This window comes from Neolamprologus multifasciatus, chromosome 18, assembly GCF_963576455.1.
Source record: "Neolamprologus multifasciatus chromosome 18, fNeoMul1.2, whole genome shotgun sequence".
Taxonomy (NCBI): domain Eukaryota; kingdom Metazoa; phylum Chordata; class Actinopteri; order Cichliformes; family Cichlidae; genus Neolamprologus; species Neolamprologus multifasciatus.
The window spans coordinates 36,844,364-36,868,829 of NC_140456.1; the positions used below are offsets into that span (position 1 = coordinate 36,844,364).

The following is a 24,466-nucleotide window of genomic DNA, read 5'->3' on the forward strand; positions in this document are numbered from 1 at the left end:
GAAAGGGAATATGCTATTAGCATTAGCTGGTAATAATTATCGATAATGCAAATTCACATCAAATTAGCATTGGTTAATAACAGTAGACATTGTATCATTAGCTGCTGTCATTCTTACAAAGCAAAGGAAAACGGCCTACTTAGCATTAGCTGCTCAAATTCAAATCAATGTGAGCAGCGTTAGGTGCCAATGGTTATTCACCTAAAATTAGCATTAGCCACTAATGGTAGTCTATTTAGCATTAACTTCTTTGGGAGGACCTCTTTCTGTAACTGACTAGAGGATTCAAACCAATCAGATGACAATATTCACATGACTATTTCAAGGAGTGGGAGTGTGGCTCAGGAGTTGGCAGTTTGCCTTGTAATCGGAAGGTTGCCGGTTTGAGCCCCGGCTCCGACAGTCTCGGTCATTGGGTTAGCTGCTCACATTTTTATAATTGCCCAAGGACAAGACACTTCACCCGTTGCCTACTGGTGGTGGTCAGAGGGCCCGGTGGCGCCAGTGTCCGGCAGCCTCGCCTCTGTCAGTGCGCCCCAGGGCGGCTGTGGCTGCAATGTAGCTGCCATCACCAGTGTGTGGATGGGTGGATGACTGGATGTGTAAAGCGCTTTGGGGTCCTTAGGGACTAGTAAAGCGCTATATAAATACAGGCCATTTACCATTTTTGAAAATGTTGCACTGTTCCTTTATCAGTGCCTTAAAAGTATGTTTATGAGAGCTATGTAATGTCGAGAGAGAGAGAAAGTTTCGATACGTGAGAGATTTGTGATGTTTAGCGTGTTTGGAGGCTTTAGTTAGTGTGTAGTTAGTGTGTAGTGTAGTCGTTGTTGTGTTTTGTGTGTCAGTTCTACTAGTAAACATCACAGTTGCTGCCTTAAAGCCACCAAAGGCAGATTGCAGTGTAAACGCTGTGTCCACATGGAAAACAGGAGTGATCCACCTCCTGCTGTCAGACCACCTGATTGTTCTGTAAATAGTTTGAAATGGTTATATTAAAACTGCCTGAGGCCTCGGCTGCATTATTAGGGAAATAGTTGCAGAGTTGTTGTTTAATGTGTCAGAACTAATCCAAAGATATAACCCTGTGCAGTCTGGAGAAATGGCATCATCCAGTCTGTCCTGTTTCCAGCAATCACTGTCTGGTTGGCCTCAGTCATGAAGCATGACAGGGCCAGACAATAAGGTCTTTAGAGAGGCTCATCTGTGCTGTCTTTCCTCCATCCAGGACTTGTAAAGGTCCAGAATGAGGGACAAACACATCTCTACAGACCTTTCACATCATGGAGATAAACTGTTCACATTTCTTCCTTCAGGCAGACGATACAGAGTGTTGTTAACAAAAAAACAGACACCAAAGACAATTCATTCCTCCAGGCTTTCACTTTGATGAACACTGTGAATGTTCATGTGTATGAGAGCCATGTAATGTCCATGTGTGCATGCTGACTGTGCTGCTCTGACCCCCCTCCTCCTTTCAGGGTGGAGCCTGCTGGAGTCCGATGGTTGAGACCAGGTCTGAGGAAGTGTAAGTGTGTTTTTAATGGGATTCATGAAAACAAAGCAGCACACATTCAACCATCTTCATCATGTCAGGAGTCATCATCAAAGTGTCAATCAATGAACAGATGATGGATCAATAACTGCAGCTGGATTGTGTTTGTTCTCTCCATCAGATTCCTGTCAACTCACAATCGACACAAACACAGTGAACACAGAGCTCCAACTGTCTGACAACAACAGGAAGGTGACACGTGTGGAGGAGGTTCAGTCATATCCTGATCATCCAGACAGATTTTTTTGTCATCAGCTGCTGTGTAGAAATGGTCTGACTGGTCGCTGTTACTGGGAGGTCGAGTGGAGAGGAGAGGTCGCTATATCAGTGAGTTACAGAAGCATCGGAAGGAAAGGAAATGGTGAAGACTGCGTGTTTGGATACAATCATCAGTCCTGGAGTCTCCACTGTTCTTATGATGATGGTCCTGTTTGTGTCAGGCACAATAACAGTCGAACATCCATCTCCTCCTCCTCCTCCTCCTCCTCCTCTGTCTCTAACAGAGCAGCAGTGTATGTGGACTGTCCTGCTGGCACTCTGTCCTTCTACAGAGTCTCCTCTGACACTCTGATCCACCTACACACCTTCAACACCACATTCACTCAAACTCTTTATCCTGGGTTTTCATTCTATTCATCTGGTTCATCAGTTTCTCTGTGTGCAGTTGAGTATCAGCAGTCTCGTCCTGTTATAGAACCGTCAATTGTGTGAAGTCATTTCCTAATCTTTTTTTTACTGTCCACTTTTTAGGATTCAGAAAAGCACAAATGACTGAGGCTGAAAAACCTTCATACAGGTGACCAAATTATAATTATTTTATTTGTTTATTTAAAAAAAAGAATGGGGGTCTTTTTTGGATTTATTTGATAGGGACAGTAGAGACTGACAGAAAAGCAGAGGGAGCGAGAGAGGGAAGACCAGGGCCACAGGTCCGACTCAAACCCAGGCAAGCCACTATTCGCCAAACGGCATATGTCCGCTTGCTCTTCCCATTAAACTAAAGGTGTGCCAGGTGACCATAATTACTAAAAAAAAAACCTCAACCTGACGGAACAGATTATGTGATAACTCACTTGAGTTTACGGTTTACATTGCTTCTGGTTAATCCATCCATCCATTCGCTTCCACTTATCCTTTTCAGGGTCGCGGGGGGCGCTGGAGCCTATCCCAGCTGTCATAGGGCGAGAGGCGGGGTACACCCTGGACAGGTCGCCAGTCTGTCGCAGGGCCAACGGACAGGGACAGAGAACCATTCGCACTCACTTTCACTCGCACATTCACACCTAGTGACAATTTGGATTATCCAATTAACCTATCCCCACAAGCTGCATGTCTTTGGACGGTGGGAGGAAGCTGGAGTACCCGGAGGGAACCCACGCAAACACGGGGAGAACATGCAAACTCCACACAGAAAGACCCCGGCCTGATGGTGGAATTGAACTCAGGACCTTCTTGCTGTGCAGCAACAGTGCTAACCACTGTACCACCGTGCTGCCTGAACTGCTTCTGGTTAATTACAGTTTAATTAATTAGTGGTGTGTTTGAGGGATCTGAATTAAACTGTTGCTCAGTGCATCATGGGAATCCCCTGGCAGCCTACGCCTATTGCAGCATAACTAAGGGAGGATTCAGGGTCACCTGGTCCAGCCCTAACTATATGCTTTAGCAAAAAGGAAAGTTTGAAGCCTAATCTTAAAAGTAGAGATAGTGTCTGTCTCCTGAATCCAAACTGGAAGCTGGTTCCACAGAAGAGGGGCCTGAAAACTGAAGGCTCTCCCTCCCATTCTACTTTTAAATACTCTAGGAACAACAAGTAGGCCTGCAGAGCGAGAGCGAAGTGCTCTAATAGGGTGATATGGTACTACAAGGTCATTAAGATAAGATGGAGCCTGATTATTTAAGACCTTGTATGTGAGGAGCAGGATTTTGAATTCTGGATTTAACAGGAAGCCAAAACAGGAGAAATATGCTCTCTCTTTCTAGTCCCTGTCAGGACTCTTGCTGCAGCATTTTGGATTAACTGAAGGCTTTTCAGTGAGTTTTTTGGACTTCCTGATAATAATGAATTGCAGTCGTCCAGCCTGGAAGTAATAAATGCATGAACTAGTTTTTTCAGCGTCACTCTGAGACAGGATATTTCTAATTTTAGAGATGTTGCACAAATGGAAGAACACAGTCTTACATATTTGTTTAATATGTGCGTTGAAGGACATGTCCTGGTCAAAAATGACTCCAAGGTTCCTCACAGTGTTACTGGAGGCCAAGGTAATGCCATCCAGAGTAAGAATCTGGTTAGATACCATATTTCTAAGCTTTTCAGCGCCGAGTACAATGACCTCAGTTTTATCTGAGTTAAGAAGCAGAAAGTTAGTGGCCATCCAAGTCTTTATGTCTTTAAGACATTCCTGCAGTTTAACTCATTGGTGTGTGTTATCTGGCTTCATGGACAGATAGAGCTGGGTGTCATCTGCATAGCAGTGTAAATGTATGCTGTCTTCTAATGATGCTGCCTAGGGGAAGCATGTATAATGTAAACAGAATTGGCCTATAATTAGCTAAGACTGCTGGGTCTAGAGATGCTTTTTGAGTAAAGGTTTAACTGCAGCCACCTTGAAGGCCTGTGGTACATAGCCGATTATTAGAGATAGGTTGATCATATATAAGATCGAAGAATTAATCAATGGCAGGACTTCTTTGAGCAGTTTTGTAGGAATGGGGTCTAAAAGACACGTTGATGGTTTGGAGGAAGTAATTATTGACGTTAACTCAGAAAGATCGATTGGAGAAAAAGAGTCTAACTTAACATCAATGGTACTAAGAGTAGCTGTAGATAATATTACATCTGTGGGATGATTATTGGTAATTTTTTCTCTAATGATAAAAATTTTATTTGTGAAGAAGTTCATGAAGTCATCACTAGTTAACGTTAAAGGGATGGTTGGCTCAAAAGAGCTCTGACTTTTTGTCAGCCTGGCTACAGTGCTGAAGAGAAACCTGGGGTTGTTCTTATTTTCTTCAATCAGTGATGAGTAGTAAGATGTTCTGGCTTTGCGGAGGGCTTTCTTATAAAGCAACAAACTATTTCTCCAGGCTAAATGATGATCCTCTAAATTTGTGACACGCCATTTCCTCTCCAGCTTACGAGTCATCTGCTTGAGGGTACGTGTTTGAGAATTATACCACGGGGTCAGGTACTTCTGATTAGAGACCTTCGTTTTCACTGGAGCTACAGTATCCAGAGTCGTACGTAGTGAGGAGGTGAAATTATTAACAAGATAATCGATATGTTAAAACCAGATCTAGAGTGTGATTAAAGTGGTGGGTGGGTTCTTTTACATTTTGAGAGAAACCAATTGAGTCTAACAACAGATTAAATGCCATGTTGAGGCTGTCATTTTTAGCATCTACATGGATGTTAAAATCACCCACAATAATTATTTTATCTGAGCTCAGAACTAAATCAGATATAAAGTCTGAGAAATCAGACAGAAACTCTGTGTATTCCATGTTGCTTGCAGTGTCCTGTTGTGAGATGAAAATAAAATGTCACTGACTGGCAGATGTCCTAGAAAATCTCCTTCACCCAGTTAAGGAAGACTGGGTGAAGAAATTTCATAATGTGTTCTTGTGTTCTTGGTGGATCATTATTATCTCTCTTCAGCCTGGTCTGGTGCACTCCAGAATCCTTCAGCTGGCAACACAGAGCACCTCCAGTATCCATTTTACCAAAATATAAATTTTGATAGTTCTGATCCTTTGAGCTTCTCTGGCAGGAAAACCTATGCAGAGTTATTCAGATATTCAAAAACAAACTTTAAATGTTTGTGTTTTGTGCAACAGGTCCAATAGTCTAAATGAGTTCAAACTAATTCAAAAGTACCATAGGCCATTTTAGTGTTAAATAGGAAACGTAACAAAAACCATCTAAAACGCTAAAAACTACAAAATTTAATTGTTCACCCAACACTAGAAGCATTAATTTAACAATCGGGCATAATGATAACGGAATAATAGGAAAAATAATAGGAAAAGCGGGCATTTAATAAATGAAACACAAAACTTAAGCTTCACTAACCCAGCATTAGCTCACTGGCTCTTTGAATGAACGATCGCGGCTCCATATTTTCATCAATTATATCCAAAATAAAGCAGCTGACTCACCATCGAGTGGATTGAGTGAGGGCACACTGGTGAATCAATCAGCAGGATTATCTCACACTGTCAAATAGTGTTGTGTCAGTAATTAGCCATATGTTGACGGAGCACAGCAGCCACAGAGACAGTAGAGGAGGTGCTACAGATCGCCTCAGAACTTACGAAAAGTAAATGACCTCAACACTAAAAGGACCATATGTGGTCTGATTTAAATTTGGTGACATACATTCTGCACAAACTTTGTGAATAAAAGCATTGCCTGAAATTTAATAGTTAGTATAATAGAGCGGAACTTGAGACTTAGAAGTCAGGTTACTAAATTAAACTGTGAACCTATGAACTACAGCAGATACCAAAGTAAATCGTCTGTTTCCACACTTTCTCACAGTCTACTGGTAACTGGGTCTCCTGAATGCAGCAATGAAGAAAAGCTTGAAAAACCTTTTGGAGCTTCTCTCTGGCAAGCAGAAACCCATCCAGATGTTGAAAATCATACAGGAGAAACACCTGTCAGGACTGAGTTTAATTCAGTGAGCAGCACCCTGCCACCAAGCTCCCACCTGCACTACTCCACAGCTTTCTGCTGCCTGACTCGCTCTCAAAGTCACTCATCTTTATTGAGCAACGTACCAAGGAACAACTTAACACGGGCAGCAAGCTTACCATCCATGAAGTTACATGAGTATACACCCAACATCAGTGTTGATGGTTTTGGTGATGAAACCTACATGTTCCAGTGCTCCTGTCCAGGCCTGTTCCAGTGCAGTGTGACCAACCTGGTGTTTGTCATGAAGGGAGAAGGACAGGGCTGTGCAGAGAGGTTTAAAGGGGCGGGTGCTCAAAGTTAAAAAGGGGCACATTGAACCAGGCTGAATAACAACAACACACATTCATCAAGAATCTAATATGGGAAGGGCAGGGCTGTGTTGATCTGAGACTGTAGACAGTAAAAGGTCCATAGGAGAGATGGTAGCTGATTAAACAAGTGTCATGAGATAATAACAAAATGCAAAGATTGGTGACAGCGCTTGGAACCATAAGGCAACAAAAAAAACTGTGAGAAATAATTTAGGCTCTGCCTGTGAATCACTCTTTGCTTCTCTTCTTCCATCCCATCATTTCATATATCACTCTCCACTTGCTGTCTATCTGAGAACAAGGCACAACTTGCTATTGCAATAAACTATAATCTAATTATCCACACCTAACAACTCTTGTACTAAATCTATAATAAAATGATGACAGAAAAATGTTATAGCTGGTACATGTGCTCTTTGTAATCCAGCTGCTGAGGGATCCACTGCCTTTAGTAGCCTCACACAGCTCCTACTGTTCCCTCCTCATGTCCTTACCAGGCATGTCTGGACAATGTTATATCATGAGTAATATATATATATATATTTAATCCATCTAAATAAAACACACACATGCACGCACACACAGTGACATTTTAGACCTCCTTCAGAATACTGTATATACTATGGGCATCACTGTGCTGATCCAGAATCCTTACATTATTATTTATTACTAGAGCTACAATAATAAAGCAATGAGGAGGGGGAAGTAATAAATATGAAATAATGTATTTATGATTATTCCATTTGTTTCACTATCCACTCTGTGCAGGAGCAAAGCTTTTTTAAACTGTAGAGATACAATCATTTTACTGCTGTAAAAACCAAATTTTGTCTTATTTAAAATATAAATCTAATATAATCTGCTTCTTAATGTATGTTCTTTAAAATACAGCGTGTGTTTTTTTAATATATTATAATTATAATAATGCATGATTATGTGGACATGCATATTAGATTGTTTTTTAGTGAAATATAATCCCTCCAGAAAGGCAGGAAAAGCCCGGAAACTTCTTTAAAACTAAATATGTTCCCTAAAACGGTGACAGAGCTACAGACCCATGACAGCCTTACACAGGTAGCCAGCAGCTATGACCAGCACTACATGTGCAGTTAATAAAAGGACAGGTAATGTTTGTCGCGCTGTTGCACACACATTTCTCACGCTCATTTGTTTCAGTTCGTCAGTTGCAACAAGACAACTTACCAACGTGTCCGTAATAAGCTAACACTCCTGTGTGCTATACACTACAGTGTACGCTGTACACCTACTTACTGGTTTTGTCGCATCAGTCTGTGTCTCTGAGTTAACTTGTGTTTCTCCTGCAGCTCCGGACCGCTAAAAATGCGCGTGCTCTTTGTGAGCTCGTTCCCGGCTTGTAACCAGCGCGTTCTGCCGTCAAGGGCGATCATTGGTTAAATGTGATCATGTGACTGATGCAAGCCAGATCCTTTTATTTAGCAAAACTGTGATTAATAGTTAAATATTATTGTTGAGGGGCACAGACAGGACTCCGCACGCACACACACATTAAAATAAATAAATACTTTTTTTTTAAAAAGGCACCCATCAGGAAAGGGGCGGGTGCTCAAGCCCCTCTAGCCCCCTCCTCTGCACGTGCCTGGAGAAGGAGATGTGGTTTACAGGACTGTCCCTTGGAACAGAAGGCTGCTGGCCCAACACCACAAGAAGCCTGCAGGACCCCTGTTTGACATCACATGTCCTCAGCAGTCTTTGTGTCAGCTTCATATCCTACACTGCGAGGTCATCTCCACAGGTGGAGGCCAGTTCTTGCAGGTTGCTCATGTGAAAGATGAGAGCATCGAGTTTATCCACCCTCACCAGATAACCAAAACTCATGCTATTATAAACATCAAAGGGTTTTCTGCTTATGGTAATGTCAAGGATGAAGACTCTCCTCCTGACCCAGTCCAATCATTGGTTCTGCTCTTCTACAAACCCCTAAACGATTGTAATCCCAGATCTGTCCTCAGTGTGTTCATGTTGCCACGTAATATTGTGTTCCCCAAAATGCGGCGTGACAGGAAGAAGTCAGACAAAACTGAGATATACATCGAGACAACCTCTGACTGCAAACTGCATCCAAAGCAGGCTTACACTCTGGCCACTGATCCTGAACATGACCTCATTAAAGTTCAACCAAAACAAGCTGATTTTCAAGAGGAGTCCTTCGAAAGCTACTTCCCATCATTTCAGGTGTTCTTAAAAGAAGTCTTTACAGATATTAACCTGTGTCTGAGAGACAGGAGCAGCTCCACCTGTGTTTGGGAAACAGAGGTTTGTCTTTTGCCTACTGGAGGAACAACTGGTACTGTGAAATCTTTGGATGCTGGTCCAAAAAAGATACGGAGGAGCTTTATCGAAAGTATATCAGGACCTGTTCTCAGCAGTCTGCTGGACCACCTGCTGGAAAAAAAAAGTGTTAACTATGGATGAAGTGGACAAAGCAAAAACAGAGGAAAACAGAAAAGATAAAGCTCGTTGGGTTTTTGACACTGTGAGCAGGAAAGGTGCTGATTCAGAAATGTTTGAGATTCTCCGTGAGGAGGATCCCTTTCTCTATAAACATCTAGGTTTGAAATAAAATGGAGAGCTGTCACATACAGATGATCTTGCTAACAGCCACTGTCACTAAACATAACATTCTCAGTGCTCCTAGGACCTGTCCAAATGCTGAATTTGTGCCTACCTAGCTGTTAATCTCTTCTAGGAGTAAAGAAAAACTCATTACTCATCGATTTTTTTCTTATTGACTTATAGCATTTTGACACCATAAATTTGGGTTATGATACACAACAATTACAGATTTTTTTTTTACCTTTTCATGGCATGATAGTGTATGCTTATAGTGTATTTCTTAACAATATCCATTTATGTTTCATGTAGTTTTTAATATTATATTTAAACATTTTCATTTAAACCTTTCACCAAATGTGTGATTGCAAATTTCTGCATGTTTTTTTGTTTTGTTTTAGAATTTGATTTTTTTTTTCCTGCATACTTCTGATGTTATCAGTTTTAATTAAATTTTTTGTTGGGTTTTTATTTTTTGCTTCATGGTAATGTCTGCAGGATATTTACTGATATATTTACTGTATAATTACTGATTTTTGCTTTGTCAGAATATTGTAAACTCTTTCACATTTACCAACATAAAATCACATCTTAATTAAAGTGCTGAATGCAAGTTATTTTCATGTAGCTATTAATAAGTTTTCACTGGCAGTGCCTGAATGGATTGCAATATAGTTTGAAATGTATGAAGGGCTCAGGTGAAATTTTGTGTAAAAACCCAGAGGTTGTTACTTTTATGTTTACTCAAAAATGTTTTTGTGTTATAACTCTCTTCTGTTCCCAGTAACAACAGTGACTACCGTATTTGCTGCACTTTAAGGTGCACTTAAAATCCTTTTGTTAGAGTGAATTGTTAAATGTTGTCATTTTTATGCTTACCATCTCTACATTGTTTTAACTCTGTGATGAAAGGAATTCCACTGTCCCCCTCCCCAGCCTGTCGAGGCTCTGGGTGGGGGGCTGTAGTCTTTTATTACAGACACATCTTTGTGAAGGTCTTTTTGATGTAAGCTTCCTGCCCAGCAGGAGGTCTCACACACACACACACACACACACACACACACACACACACACACTTTTTTACATACATACAGAAGTTCACACATATACATACAATGCCTTGTCTTAGAACCTATGGAACGCCAGGACTGCCATAATGAATTAATTAAATACACCATTAAATAATTAATTAAATGTGGCAATAATTAATTAAAATGGGAAATAATTAATTAATTAAATAGTTATGACACATGTAATTAATTAATTATTGGCACATTTAATTAATTATTTATGTATTTCACATTTTAATTAATTATTGACACATTTAATTAATTATTGACACATTTAATTAATTATTGACACATTTAATTAATTATTGACACATTTAATTAATTATTTATTGACACATTTAATTAATTATTTATGTATTTCACATTTTAATTAATTATTGACACATTTAATTAATTATTTAATGATATATTTATTTATTTCATTTTGGCAGTCCTGGCGCCTGGCTCTCATCATGAAATAATTTTATCTGTCAACCTCACCCATCAAACTCAGGGGGCGGGGTTAACACTGATCGACTCAAAACCATTGCTTTGGCCTGGTGGCCATTGTTTTTAGCACACACAACAACCAGCATGTGGAAACTAACAGAACTGAACTTTGAAAAACCCTGTTTGTGTGTCACCAAATACAGTTTTAATATTTTTTTAGCCGAGAATGTAGTGGTTTAATCTTCATGTGTCTGGTCGGTTTCTCAAGATACAGCCTCTTTGCAAAAGTGCTTCGATGATTTCGGAGATGTCTGCCCAGTCTCGCGGCAAAGCGTGTTTAGACCCGCTCGCCTCGCAAGCAATCGAGCTGTTAATACCACCGACAAAGCGCAGGCCCCGGTACACAGCTGTAATAATCCCCGCTGACACTGACTTCTTTTACTGAGGTTATATTTATCAGGGTTTTATTTCCTGATGTTCTTATGTGTCCTACGTGTTTCAGTCGCCAATTCTGAATTATAACTAACATTAAAAACATGTTTAAGGAGGAGAGAGAGCAAATAAATTTGATTAACAGCTGATCTTTGGGTTTTTGTTCAGTCATCAGTGTGACCTGTGTATAAACGCATAAAAGAGATAACGTTGGTGTTTCCGTCATGTAGTAACTGCTTTAACTGTACAAAGGTTGTTCGAAACTATGACACACATACAGACTTCATGATGTTCGGCTAATATTTTTATTGTGAATATTAATCATGAGGGTAAACGGACCTGTACACCACAGAGCGAGGTCAGCATATCCACGATATCTTCAGCTCTCTGAGGTAACACAGCGTTTCCCAGCTGACTAATCTGTCATCTACGAATAATTCACGGGTCATATCAATATGATTTTACAGAAAAGCATCCTTAATACTGCCAACTATTCCAGAGACGTGAACATCTACAGCATAAAGAACACACAAATATAGCAGTCTAACAACACTGTAACAGAGATGAACCGTCAGTTTGTCAAAGCGGAATGAAAGCGATTGGTTGAACAGGTGAACCTGTGCTTAGAAAACCTATTAAAAAACAGATGATATAATATTTCTGTCCAGGTTGCAGTCTGCATTATGAACATGTAGTTGGAAACTCTGCTCCTCTCGGTGGAAATGCGCCTTCTCCTTCCTCTTTGTATAAAAACATTTTAAAAGTCAGTTTAATCTCAAAATTTACTGTTAAATCCAAAACACACCAGATAAAGAAAAGCGAATAGTTCAGTCTAACACATGTGCCAGTGAACCATTAAACGTCTGTAAAACTGTGCAGTTATGAAACGTAACTTTAACCTCAGCCAAACCGATTTGCTCAGTTGTAAATAAAACAGCGAAGTAAACATGACCCGACAGACAAAACCTGAGTGAATTAAGTCCAGCGTTTAACACTGAGAGCTAAAACTCAGGTGAGGTTTCAAAGTTGTGTGCCGGTGATTGGACATCAGCTGCTGATGAAGCGGGTTCGCCTATAAAGCGCTCTGTTGGGAAACAAGCTCCAGCAGCTCTGCGCTCGGGAAAAACTATATTTACTTATCTTGTGCAGAAAAATGTGCTGACGTTGCGTAATATCGAGCACCGGCTGCCCAGTTAAACTGTGACTATCACCAGGTAACGTGGGCGTGTTTCTTGAATTAGCAGCAGGTGTTAAACAGCTGACAGGTGAGGAGGAGGATGCATGCAGGTAAACTGAGGGCCTGTTGAGCTGATCGCTGGTTTCGTGAGAAAAATGTCAGCTCGTTCTTTATGTTACAGAGGCACAGAGACACAAGACCAGGCGGAAAGAGACGATCGTTCGGTGAAAATGAGAATTTGCGAATGCAACACGTGGAACACAGAGAGTGGAATATGTAAACAAACCGGTTAACGTAACCCCCTCGGTGCACTCTGCATGCTGACTGTTAGCAGAGCTACTGAAATCTCTGAAAACATCTGAGCACCTTTGCAAACATGTTCTATGTTGACAACCTGACCAGACGTGAAGATTACAGCGCGACATTCGCAGCTAAAACACTGTTAAAAGTGTAGTTGGTGACAGAAAAACGGGGTATTTTAAAACTACACCACCACCATTGCTGCCTGTGATTTGAAATGTATTCTGGGATACCTGGCTGCCCCAAGTCTACACAAGCAATCGATTATCTAGGATCAACCTGTTTTGACTTACTTTGCACGGCAACCAATCAAATGTTAGAGAAGCAGCATGGGCAGCGTTAACCCCGCCCCCTGAGTTTGATGGGTGAGGTTGACAGATAAAATTATTTCATGATGAGAGCCAGGCGCCAGGACTGCCAAAATGAAATAAATAAATATATCATTAAATAATTAATTAAATGTGTCAATAATTAATTAAATGTGTCAATAATTAATTAAATGTGTCAATAATTAATTAAAATGTGAAATACATAAATAATTAATTAAATGTGCCAATAATTAATTAATTACATGTGTCATAACTATTTAATTAATTAATTATTTCCCATTTTAATTAATTATTGCCACATTTAATTAATTATTTAATGGTGTATTTAATTAATTCATTATGGCAGTCCTGGCGTTCCATAAGAACCATGTGGGCATTGCCTTGCTGTGATGAAATGTTTTCCCAATAAAAGGCAGCGAGAGGAGGCCGTTGTCGGGGTCATTCGTAATGAGCTGAGATACCGACGAGACCTCCCTTGCAAGTAAATGATCGATCGCTGTTGCCTTGTTTTTCTTTCACGGGAATAAGTCCTGGATACAGCGGGGTCTGAGTTTAGACCCAACACCTCAAATTTATTATCTTAATTATCTCAAAAATCAACAGTGCGCTTTATAATCCAGTGCGCCTTATGTATGAATTCTCGTTGTGCTCACTGATCACAAACCGATTTTATGTGGTACACGTCGCTCAAAAATCTGTCAAAATTGTTTTAGTACGACTTTGGTAAGCTACGAAACCGCACCACTTCGCTTGATGGATAGCATTACGGCTACTGTAGTCAGGAGCCAGTAATCTGTAATCTGCCAGTAATCAGTAATCTGTGGCCAAAACTCCGTCCATGTCAGGGACCTGGGTCTGAGCGACCCAGTCCATGAGCAGTTATGACTCCTTTCATATTATGTGTGTTTCTGCACTGTGCTGCTGTTCTTGTGTCCATGCTTGTGTGTGTGTATAGGAAGGTGTGTTTGCGTGTGTGGATGTGGCTGTGACAGGCACCTTCAGGCCTGGAGGGTGGGTGGCCCTGCCAGCTGGCTGGCCACACTTGAAGTTCGTCACACACCTGGACCTGATCAAGCCTTGTTGGGGAGCTACTTAACAGTGTGGCTGAGCGCTCCTTGGCACGGGGTCATTGTTATGTCATGTCAGGCTACCACTACTGAGGCTCGGGAAAAATGAAGAGGATAATTAAGAGGAAGCATCAGTTCTGTCTCATCTAACTACACAGTATTATAATCATGCACTTGTGTCTCAAACTAAGACAAAATGAGACAAAACTAGTTATGTGAGTCTTTAGATTATCAGTAAATTCTGGTGATAGGTTGATGCTCAGTGGAGCCATTTTTGGTTTGTGATGGTCAGCTTCTGTTTTGTGAATTGCTCTTTGTAATTTAGAAGCTCATGCAGAAATGTGCGCGCCCTTATCTGAGAGTACATGGAGAGAGTGTCGCAGACTCGAGGTGAGGAGATAAACCTCGGAGCTGGATGGCCTGCGCGTTACCTATGTGCATCTTTTCAATGACATCAGGTGAACCCATATTAAGCATTTCTATGTCTTAGACATCTTCGGTCCCGCGAAGGCTGAAGATGCGATGATGAATTAATACTCTGGCACGGAAACTGGAACTAGTGTTCTAGTTTGTGTTCAACACGGACTCTTTAGTGCGCTGCACACTCGCTCTCTCAGCCCGCGGGTTTCGGAACAAGAAGAAAGGAGAAAAAAGAGCACGAGCGCATCGTTAAAGCCCACTAACGTGAAAACACGTGACGAGACGAAGGTAAGCGGTACGGTTTGGTGACGTCACAGTGAAATCCAGCGTCATGACTTTAACAGAACAAATCCAGTCCGCACAGGCTCAGGGACAGACTTCATCCTTTTACTTTAACCAAACATGAAACATGAAGCTGTCGCTCATAATGAGACAGGAGCTCAGCTTTCAGCGTCACAGCTGGAACAACATCAGCTGACATGAAAGAAAAACAGACGTTTGTTCCCTGTTAGCAAAGATGAAGATGGAGAGCGTGAGGGAACTACAGAGAGGAGGAGGAGGACACGGGCTGTGAGGGACGCAGTGGACCAGCCCTCAGACCTGTGTGTCTCACACTGCCCTGTGATTACACTCCACACACTCAGTTCCAGTAACACTCATGAATAACAATGAAAAGATAAAGTAATAAGTTACTGTAGTTCTCAGTTACAGACTCGTGTTTACTCCACATTCGTCTCTCTTCAGACATCAGCAGGAGCGAGGACGACCCCCCCCAGTCTGAGGACGTTCCCCACCACATGAATGGGGGACAGGAGGCGCAGCTTCCAGCCCAGCTGGTAGGAAAGTCCTCCTTGGGTGGACTTCTCTGTAAATATGGACTCATGCATGCAGACATTTCAGTCCACAGTGATGTCAGTCAGTGCTTTTTAAAGATGTGCACGTGTGCAGGATGTGAAATCTTCACTTTGATTGTTAAATGTTTGTTCACTTTGTTTGTGCTTCAAATAAATTCACTTCATGGATGAAACAGTTCAATATTGCCTCTTCTTTTGGTTCTGTGGCCCCATGAAACCCCCCCTGAGCCCACCCTGGTCAATCTGCTGTCAAACTTTATCTTCATCTATCAAATATTTTACATCAAAATGCTCCTTCCACTCATTTTCATGTCCTTTTCCTGCACACTGAAGTCTGAGGCAAAGCTTAAACATGAATCTGTCAACACCTATAAACACACTGGAATCACTGCTTTTTCTTCTCATGCACATGAATCAGGGTCTGTCATTTAGCACAGAGACTTAAATACACCAGTACAAAACAAGCAAGCGCATGTACCTGTGCATGGACACATGATTCCCATCTTTCTCATGCAAACACTCACCTACAGAAGCTGTAAACAGGCAGAGAAGAATCAAAGCCAGCACAGCTTTCCTGGACATCTTTGTGTTCTCAGCAGTGACGCTGCTCAGAGCTGCTTCGTCCTCGTAGGTTTGGTGATGTGAGCGCTCACAGCAGCAGGACTACAGGGGTGCAGACCTTTATACACTTCGTGTGCGTGCAGTCATGTGCTCACATTGCACACATGCAGCTGCATGCATGTGCGTACACTCATACATGCAGCTGCTCAGAGTGACGTCAGGCTGCAGGTCAGTAACCATGGTTACAGGTGACGCTCTGAAACTTATGATCAAAGATGTCAGGTTGTTGTTTCCATGCAGAATCAAGACTGAAGTCAGATAAATCCACTGTATGTTTAGATAGTGTGTTAGTGTCGTTTCCATGGTAACACCGACTTATAAAAACAAAGGCGATCCATCAGTCCAGATCAATAATGTGAGCTCATTTAAGTGCACATGTATGTTTGTGTATTCAGAGCATGAAGGCTGATGTCCAGTGATGACTGCTGACATCTAGTGGACATTTGATGACATTACAACAACAGTTTGTGTGAAATAAATAAAATGCAGATAGAAAACATTAATTCACACAGGGAGAAGTCATGTGACTGTGACGACAGATTCATTGGGTGGCTGACTGATCTGCAGCCTGTGGCAGGAAACAGTGCATTCATCGTTTAGCTGTAACTTGATGGAGCCGTGTGTAAAATAAGGCAAAGATGTGGATGGAGCAGAGCAGAAGAAGAGCAGACGCTGAGCCTCCAGTGTTTCCAAACATATACACCACTGTGTTTGTGCTGTCCCAACATACGCACAGTGGTGACAACAAAATAGTCATGTTCAATAAATCTGATTGTGTAACATTTCTGAGAAGTTTGAACTTTTTCATACAAACATTAGTAAACGAGGCCCACACAGGTGATGACTTCCTGCCTGTTGCTCTCTAATCTGGAAGCACAGAAGAAGAGTCAGACGTGTGTGCAGCAGGGAGACGAGCGCTGTCATGAAGTGTGATGCTTCCAGCCTGCAGTCAAACACCACCTTCAGCATGTTTCAGCCTTTTCTCCACCCTCACACCATGAAGCTGCCTCCAGTCAGAGCAGTTACGTACTCTGAGCGCTTTGTCATCGGGTCTCCTTCGCCTCCTTGTGTCCTTGTCTCCTCCGTCCTCGTGTCTCAGGTGAAGCTCCACAGAAACCTGCCCAGCTCGTGTGATTCATCTGTGCAGAGCCTTAAACTCAGACTCTCCTGTCTTCTTGTCACACAAGCTCAGTTAAATCACGTTTTTTGTCCTCGTGTGAACAAAGTGAGTGTGTGTGTTGAAAGCAGCTGCTGTGTGTGTGTGTTTCACTTCTTATTGCAAACTAAAACACACACACTCTCTTTCAGTGAGTTTAGTGTGTGCAGCCAAACATCACGGCAGACTGCCACAGAGTTCAGCTTCCTCATAGTTTCACACGTCATAAGCCTTCACATCACTTCCTGTCCTCACAGGAAGCTAAACACAGACGGAGGAGACACTCTGTCTCTCACAGCAAGGAACGGAGCGTTTGTCAGAGCCACACATATTCTTAAGGACAAAATCAGTGTTTCACAATAAAAGCCTTGTTAATACAAAACTGTCCAGCAGCTAGGAAGGCGTTTAATTTGAAATAGATGGAAAAGGAAGCAGAAAAGCTTCAGCGGTCAGAGGTTAAAGGTCATGTGAGTGAAGAAATGCTGTTCATACTTTGGTTATTTTTTCTGTCTGAACTGGCAGGAAGTCCTCTGTGAGAAGCAGGAAGTCCCACTTTTGTTGTTTTTGGTGACTTTCAGAAATCTTCCAGCCGCTATAAAATAAAGTGATGCTGGAAACATCGCTGTGGAGGGCTCTGCCGCATGCATTTGTGTCCTCACGTATTGATTATTGTAATGCTCTTCTTTCTTGGCTACCAAAGAAAAGTTTCACAGGTCTACAGATGGTGCAAAATGCAGCTGCTCGCTTTCTAACAAGAACTGGGGATTTGAGCACATTAGCCCTGTACTGAACTCTCTGCATTGGCTACCTTGTCAGGCTCGAGCAGATTTTAAGGTCCTGCTGCTCACCTACAAGGCTTTAAACGGATTGGCACCTTCATACCTCCATCCATCCATCCATCTTCATCCGCTTTATCCGGGGCCGGGTCGCGGGGGCAGCAGCCTAAGCAAAGAGGCCCAGACCTCCCTCTCCCCAGCCACCTCCTCCAGCTCATCCGGGGGAACACCAAGGCGTTCCCAGGCCAGCCGAGAGATATAATCTCTCCAGCGTGTCCTGGGTCTGCCCCGGGGCCTCCTCCCGGTGGGACATGCCTGGAACACCTCACCCAGGAGGCGCCCAGGGGGCATCCTTACCAGATGCCCAAACCACCTCAGCTGGCTCCTTTCGATGTGGAGCAGCAGCGGCTCTACTCTGAGCCCCTCCCGGATGGCTGAACTTCTCACCCTATCTCTAAGGGAGATGCCAGCCACCCTTCGGAGGAAGCTCATTTCCGCCGCTTGTATCCGCGATCTCGTCCTTTCGGTCACTACCCACAGCTCGTGGCCATAGGTGAGGGTAGGGACGTAGATCGACCGGTAAATTGAGAGCTTCGCTTTTACACTCAGCTCCCTCTTCACCACGACGGACCAGTGCAGCGTCTGCATTACTGCAGCTGCAGCCCCAATCCGTCTGTCGATCTCCGGCTCCCTTCTCCCATCACTCGCGAACAAGACCCCGAGATACTTGAACTCCTCCACTTGGGGCAGGAACCCATCCTCGACCCGGAGTGGGCACTCCACCCTTTTCCGGCTGAGAACCATGGCCTCAGATTTGGAGGTGCTGATCCTCATTCCCGCTGCGTCACACTCGGCTGCGAACCGCTCCAGTGCGAGCTGGAGGCCCTCACCCGATGAAGCCAACAGAACCACATCATCCGCAAAAATCAGAGATGAGATCCTGAGGCCACCAAAGCGAAAGCCCTCCTCCACTTGGCTGCGCCTAGAAATCCTGTCCATAAAAATTATGAACAGAACCGGTGACAAAGGGCAGCCCTGGCAGAGCCCATCACCCACCGGGAACAAGTCCGACTTATTGCCGGCAATGCGAACCAAGCTCTTGCAACGGTTGTATAGGGATCGAATGGCCCGTAGCAATGGGCCAGACACCCCATACTCCCGCAACACCTCCCACAGGACACCCCGAGGGACACGGTCGAATGCCTTCTCCAAGTCCACAAAACACATGTAGACTGGTTGGGCAAACTCCCATGCACCCTCAAGTATCCTCGAGAGGATGAAGAGCTGGTCCAGTGTTCCGCGACCAGGACGAAAACCGCATTGTTCCTCCTGCATCCGAGGTTCGACTAGCGGACGAACTCTCCTTTCCAGCACCCTGGCATAGACTTTCCCGGGGAGGCTGAGGAGTGTGATCCCCCTGTAGTTGGAACACACCCTCCGGTCCCCCTTCTTAAAGATGGGGACCACCACCTTCATACCTCTCCGACCTTTTATATCTTTATGTTCCATCCTGCGCTCTCCGATCTCAGGACTCTGGCCTTCTAAAAGTTCCTAGAGCCAGAAAAAAGACAATTGCAGAGCTTTTTCTTTTCGTGCCCCGTTTCTGTGGAACACCTCCCTCAAGATATTAGGCAGGCGTGCTCTGTGGAGGTTTTTAAAACTAAGCTGAAGACACATTTGTTCACCCTATCTTACATGTCTTAATTCTGTGGCTTTTATTTTTTAAATTTTTACTGTTTTTAACTTGTATTGTGTCTTTTACCTGTATTGCTATGTATCGCTTTTATTTTATCTTCAAATAGTTGTACAACACTTTGTTTGAAAGCGCTTTATAAATAAAGTTATTATTATTATTATTATTATTATTATTAACTGGCTGTTTTTATCTGGATTTATCTGACAGGGACAGAGTTCATGTTCATGGACATCAGGATAAAAACAGAAGATGGAAACCTGCCAGATTTGAGCTAAACTGCTCATGTGTAGTCCCTGGGCAGGTCACATGACTCTATCCAACATACAAAGACACACAAGAAAAGCCAGAGAAACAAAGACAAATCCAAACAATCCATCATACTGAGTTAAAGTGATCACAGGTCTGCTTTGTTGGAGCCTTCAGAGTTTCACGCCCCTCTGGTCATGTGATCATGTGATTTGTAGGAACGCTCCTCTTCCTCAGAGGATCCACCTGTGCTTCCTCTCCTCCACCTGTTACAGTGAGGGAACGTCCTCCATGATGGAGGAGCTGCTGGAAAGTGCTGAGAGTTTCCTCCAGAGTGAGACCTCTGTCACAGTTCAGAGGATCAACAGCAGCAGAGACCTTCATGGACACTAATGAAGGTGTCCATGAAGGTATGTGTATATATATATATATATATATATATATATATATATATACACACATATATATATGCACACACAAGTATATAAGAGATGAAAGCACAACTTGTAGAACTTTGGGTCATCTGAGCCTTTTCGATGTGGCCTCACAAAATTATCACGACCACATCAACCGTGAAAATAGTTGGATGGACGCTGCTGCTCAGTCACAGCTGGTCAATGTTCTTCATTAGCAATTTAGCAAAGCTGATGATGGTGATGTGCATGTCTGTGTGAGTGAAAGACAGACAGACACTTTTTGTGTTATAACCTTCATGTTATGGACGCACAGTGTGAGCACTCAGGTCACATCAGCGCATCGGGCCGTATAGTGTGAGAACCTGCATCGTGACCCATGAACTTCTAACCCCTGAGATTCAATCGTACAGCTTGAGCAGAATCTGAATAACGCGACTGAAAACATTCACACAGCTCAAGTGTGAGAATTTTAAAGCAAATCTAAAATTAACCAGGAGCCAATGTAAGAAAATAAAACAGGGCTAATGTGAGCTCGCTCCCCAGAGGCTGTCAGGAGTCTGTTTCATGGAGCCGTCACACACATGATTTGTGGTTTTCCTCAGTCAGAAGCAGAGACTGAGTTGCATAAATGCAGTTTATTCATATTCAGCATGCTGTGGTTTATGTAACAGGAAAATATGACAGTATAAATAAAGACAAAGTGTTCATGTCACTGCCCCAGAAACCCTCTACAGTCTGTTACGGAGGTGCATCAGTCTAATTTAGCTTTACAAGAACAGCAGTTCTTAAACCTGCCACAAGGTGGAGCTCTGACACAAAGGATGGAAGTATCTCTGCTGTCCACACAGTGTGACACACACAGACAGACACACTGTTCACAGTCACATGAAGCATTGAAGGAAACACTTGTATGTAAGTTCAAAGTAGAAACAACATGTGCATCAGTGTGTCTAAGTACAATCATCTTAAACATGATGTAGTCAAACCCCCGTCCATGTGATGCACAGTCAGAACAGTAGGGGATGTTTTTTTCTTTAGTCCCTCACAGGGGTCATCACTGCAGTCAGCCAGGGTGACCATCTCCCTGACTGCTCCTGCTGCCCTCCAACATCTCCAGCTTCAATGGACCTTCATGGACATACTGACATAAACTGATCTGTAGAAGAAAATGTAGAAAAATGAGTTCTATGATAAAACATGTTTATGATAGTTTAAGATATATTTCATACCATCTCCCTGACTGCTCCTGCTCCCCTCCAACATCTCCAGCTTCAACAGACTTCTGGATTATTTTCCAAATGTTAATTATCCAAGCCATTTCCTGTCATATTTGATATATTACACTGACATGTTTTTCACCTGCCTGTTTGACACCCGTCAGAGTCTCTGCAGAGGTTTTAGTTGCAGGCTGACGCTGCGGTGATGTGCTGCCACCTGCTGGCAGCTTCCTGTAACTACACAGTCTGTGTGAACAGCTCCACAGGCTGTTGTCCCTGTAGTGTCTACTCCACAGTGGGAGCTTGTGCACTCTGTGTGCTGGTGTGAAAACTGAGCTGAGAGCATCAGCGACCATAACCATCCATTTCTTAAACACAGAGGTCTCTGCTGTGGTTCCTCTCACTCACCACCAGGTGAGGATTTCCTGTCATTGACACTCACTGGACCCAAACAGGTAATTATAGTGTAAAAAGCTGCTTTTCTTGTCTCTCACCTTATCATGCAATTTCCTGAGGTCAGATGGCCCAGGATGTGAGTGGGAAGGGGGACACTCCAACAGGGTTAAATCTGGGACTCTTCACCATTTGAAGAGACCCAGATTTAAGCCCTAGAACTGAAGAAGTTTCTCAGATGAAGGTGAAACGTCTTCAAGCAGCTTAAAGAAGTCCAGACGCTTTTCTTTCCAAGCTCCTTCGACTACGATGACCTGAATGAACCTTCATGGACATACTGACATAAACTGATCTGTAGAAGAAAATGTAGAAAAATGACTTATATGATAAAACATGTTTATGATAGTTTAAGATATATTTCATACATCACACTGACTCCACTCTGACATCACTGATCAATAATCAAACAGATCAAACTGATTGATCAGCCATCAGAGGAGTCGGATCAATGGAGCTGCTTCTGTTCCTGATGTTTGATCCTGGACCTGCAGAGGAGACACGACAGCTTCACACAGAAACACAATAAAAGAATAAGTGAAAGCAGAGAGAACCAAGTGAAAGTGAACAAACACCTGTAACTGTGAGCAGCACGACTCTCCATCCATGATGTTTCCCTGGCTCCAGGGAGCCAATTAAACTGAGTGGGTGGACGGCATTATACAGCAGTTCTTTTGTTTGCTCTCAGTTTTGACAGCCCTGTTAAAGATTAATATCAGTTTATACATGCTGCAGATAGCTCCACATAAAACTTTTCCTCCACATTTGGCAGCGAAGCTTCAAAGAGCCGGAAAGTAAATAAACGGCACATGGCAATGACTTCCTGTGTGAGGCTTCAGTGTTAGTGGAGCCGCTAAAAGTGGTGGATCTAAATCTGCACCTCAAAGTGCGTTTGCATACAAGTAGAAGGGGAGTGAGTGGGTCAGCGCTCAGGGCTCAGACACTAAGTTGGCCTTAAACACACCATTTATTTCCATGGAAACAGACACAACCAGAGTTACAGGTTAAAATCCCCTATACAATAAAAAGAGTCTCAACACGCTAAAAACCAGCCGCAGAAATAACTCTACACTGTCAACACAAAGGCTAAACTAATGTTTCCATAGGCTAAAATTCCCATAATGCCACAGTCCAGCCACACGCGGGCAGATGTTCCTGATCTGAAACAGGAGAGGAATTTCTCTTCCGGGATGGAAACCACGCCGGAACAAGGGGGCGGGGCTCCCGTCGCAGACCTGTCTCCTCCTGACAGCGTGTCAAAGTCCCGCCCCACTCCACACCTGAACACAGCCTCCATCGTTTCTGGAGTGGAGCATCCAGCACACAGTCTGACTGCAGCTCTGCTGGACCTGAGCGATCCCTCTGATCTTCTTCTTTCTAATCCTGTCCATCCTGCTCACCTCCAACCAAACTCTCAGCATCTTCAGCTCTGCCACCTGCAGCTCCTCCTGTCTGTGTGCCACCGTCTCCATCACAGCAGGTCTCACTGCATCTCCTCCTCTTCACTCTTACTGCTCTCCTCCTGTCATAGATCAATCAGCCCTGACCTCCTCCTCATCTCTCCTTGTTTGTACTTTCTCTTCTCTGCAGACTCTCCTCCTCACTCTCACTGCAGATCATAACTTTGTCTGCAAACATCAGAGTGTTCATCAGCACTGCAAACGATAAAGGGCTCAGAGCCACCTCTTTGTGACCCCCACTGCCTGAGCCTGTGAGTATTTAGAAAGTAGAAGGACAGAAACTCCAGGTGTGGATGAGGCTCGTTGCATCATCCCCAAAAACAGCTGCTGCTGTGATTCCTGCTGAAGTGTCTGAATATCAGGAAATGTTAAAGAAACAGTCGTAAAGTTGTGTTTCCAGTTTGTCGTTATTAGAAACATTATCAGCCACAGGCTGAATGGATTCAATGGAGTAAACTGATACTGGTCCCACCATGACCTCTGACCTCTGACCTGCATCTACAGCACTGAGCCCTGACAGTGAGCAGCACTTGTTTCTTCAGCAGGATGTTTCCCTCCCTGCTGCAGACGGTGCAGGTGGAGGTGTTTGTGTCTCCATCTGTGGGTATTTCAGGGTCAGACTGAGGTCTCCAGGTTACAGCAGCTTTCTCTTCATCTTCGTTGGGTCTCTGTAAAACTTGTGTGTCTCAGTTTGTTCCTGATGTGTTCCTGACTCGTTCTTTGGTAACTAGTCTGCAGCGTCCTGTAAAGTGCTGCAGACATGTTGGATGAAGAGCAGAAGAACAGACAGACTGAGCCTCCACAGTCGGCCGTGTCTCACACGCTTCGTTTCTTTGGGCCTCAGCATCAGCAACGTGTCTGCGGAGGATGTAGGTTTGAGTGACCACAGCTGCGTCTTTGTTGACCTTCACTTGAGGACATGCCATTGGATAAAAGAGTCGATTTGAAACTTTAGACACAAAACTCAGATCAGAAAATGGGAGAATTTCCACAGTTTTGTTGGACACAATCAGCTGTTGCGTCTCGAGCTGCCTCACCTATAAATGTGCGCTCTACAGCAGACAGCAACAAAAGTCTGATTTTCTGTAGATAAGATCAAAGAAATCGATGACAAACCCCCCCAGAGCGTTCTTGTTGTGGCAGCTCACTGCTGCTCTACTTTTACACCTGTGACATTTGATGATAATTAG

At 43.2% G+C, this 24,466-nt stretch overlaps 1 protein-coding gene and 1 pseudogene across 8 annotated transcripts in view; both read left to right on the plus strand.

Annotated features, from left to right (window-relative positions):
- LOC146498589 (NACHT, LRR and PYD domains-containing protein 12-like) overlaps positions 1–6,965 on the plus strand; it is an 88,541-nt gene extending 81,576 nt beyond the window's left edge. For all 8 annotated transcript variants that reach the window (XM_085139899.1, XM_085139897.1, XM_085139898.1 and 5 more), the window contains 2 exons: positions 1,482–1,528; positions 1,677–6,965. In XM_085139899.1, the coding sequence (XP_084996025.1) occupies positions 1,482–1,528; positions 1,677–2,266 (637 nt within the window). In that variant the 3' untranslated portion in view covers positions 2,267–6,965. The remainder of the gene's footprint in view (positions 1–1,481; positions 1,529–1,676) is intronic.
- On the plus strand, positions 6,379–10,287 carry LOC146498590 (uncharacterized; annotated as a pseudogene).
- Positions 10,288–24,466: the final 14,179 nt, after the last annotated feature.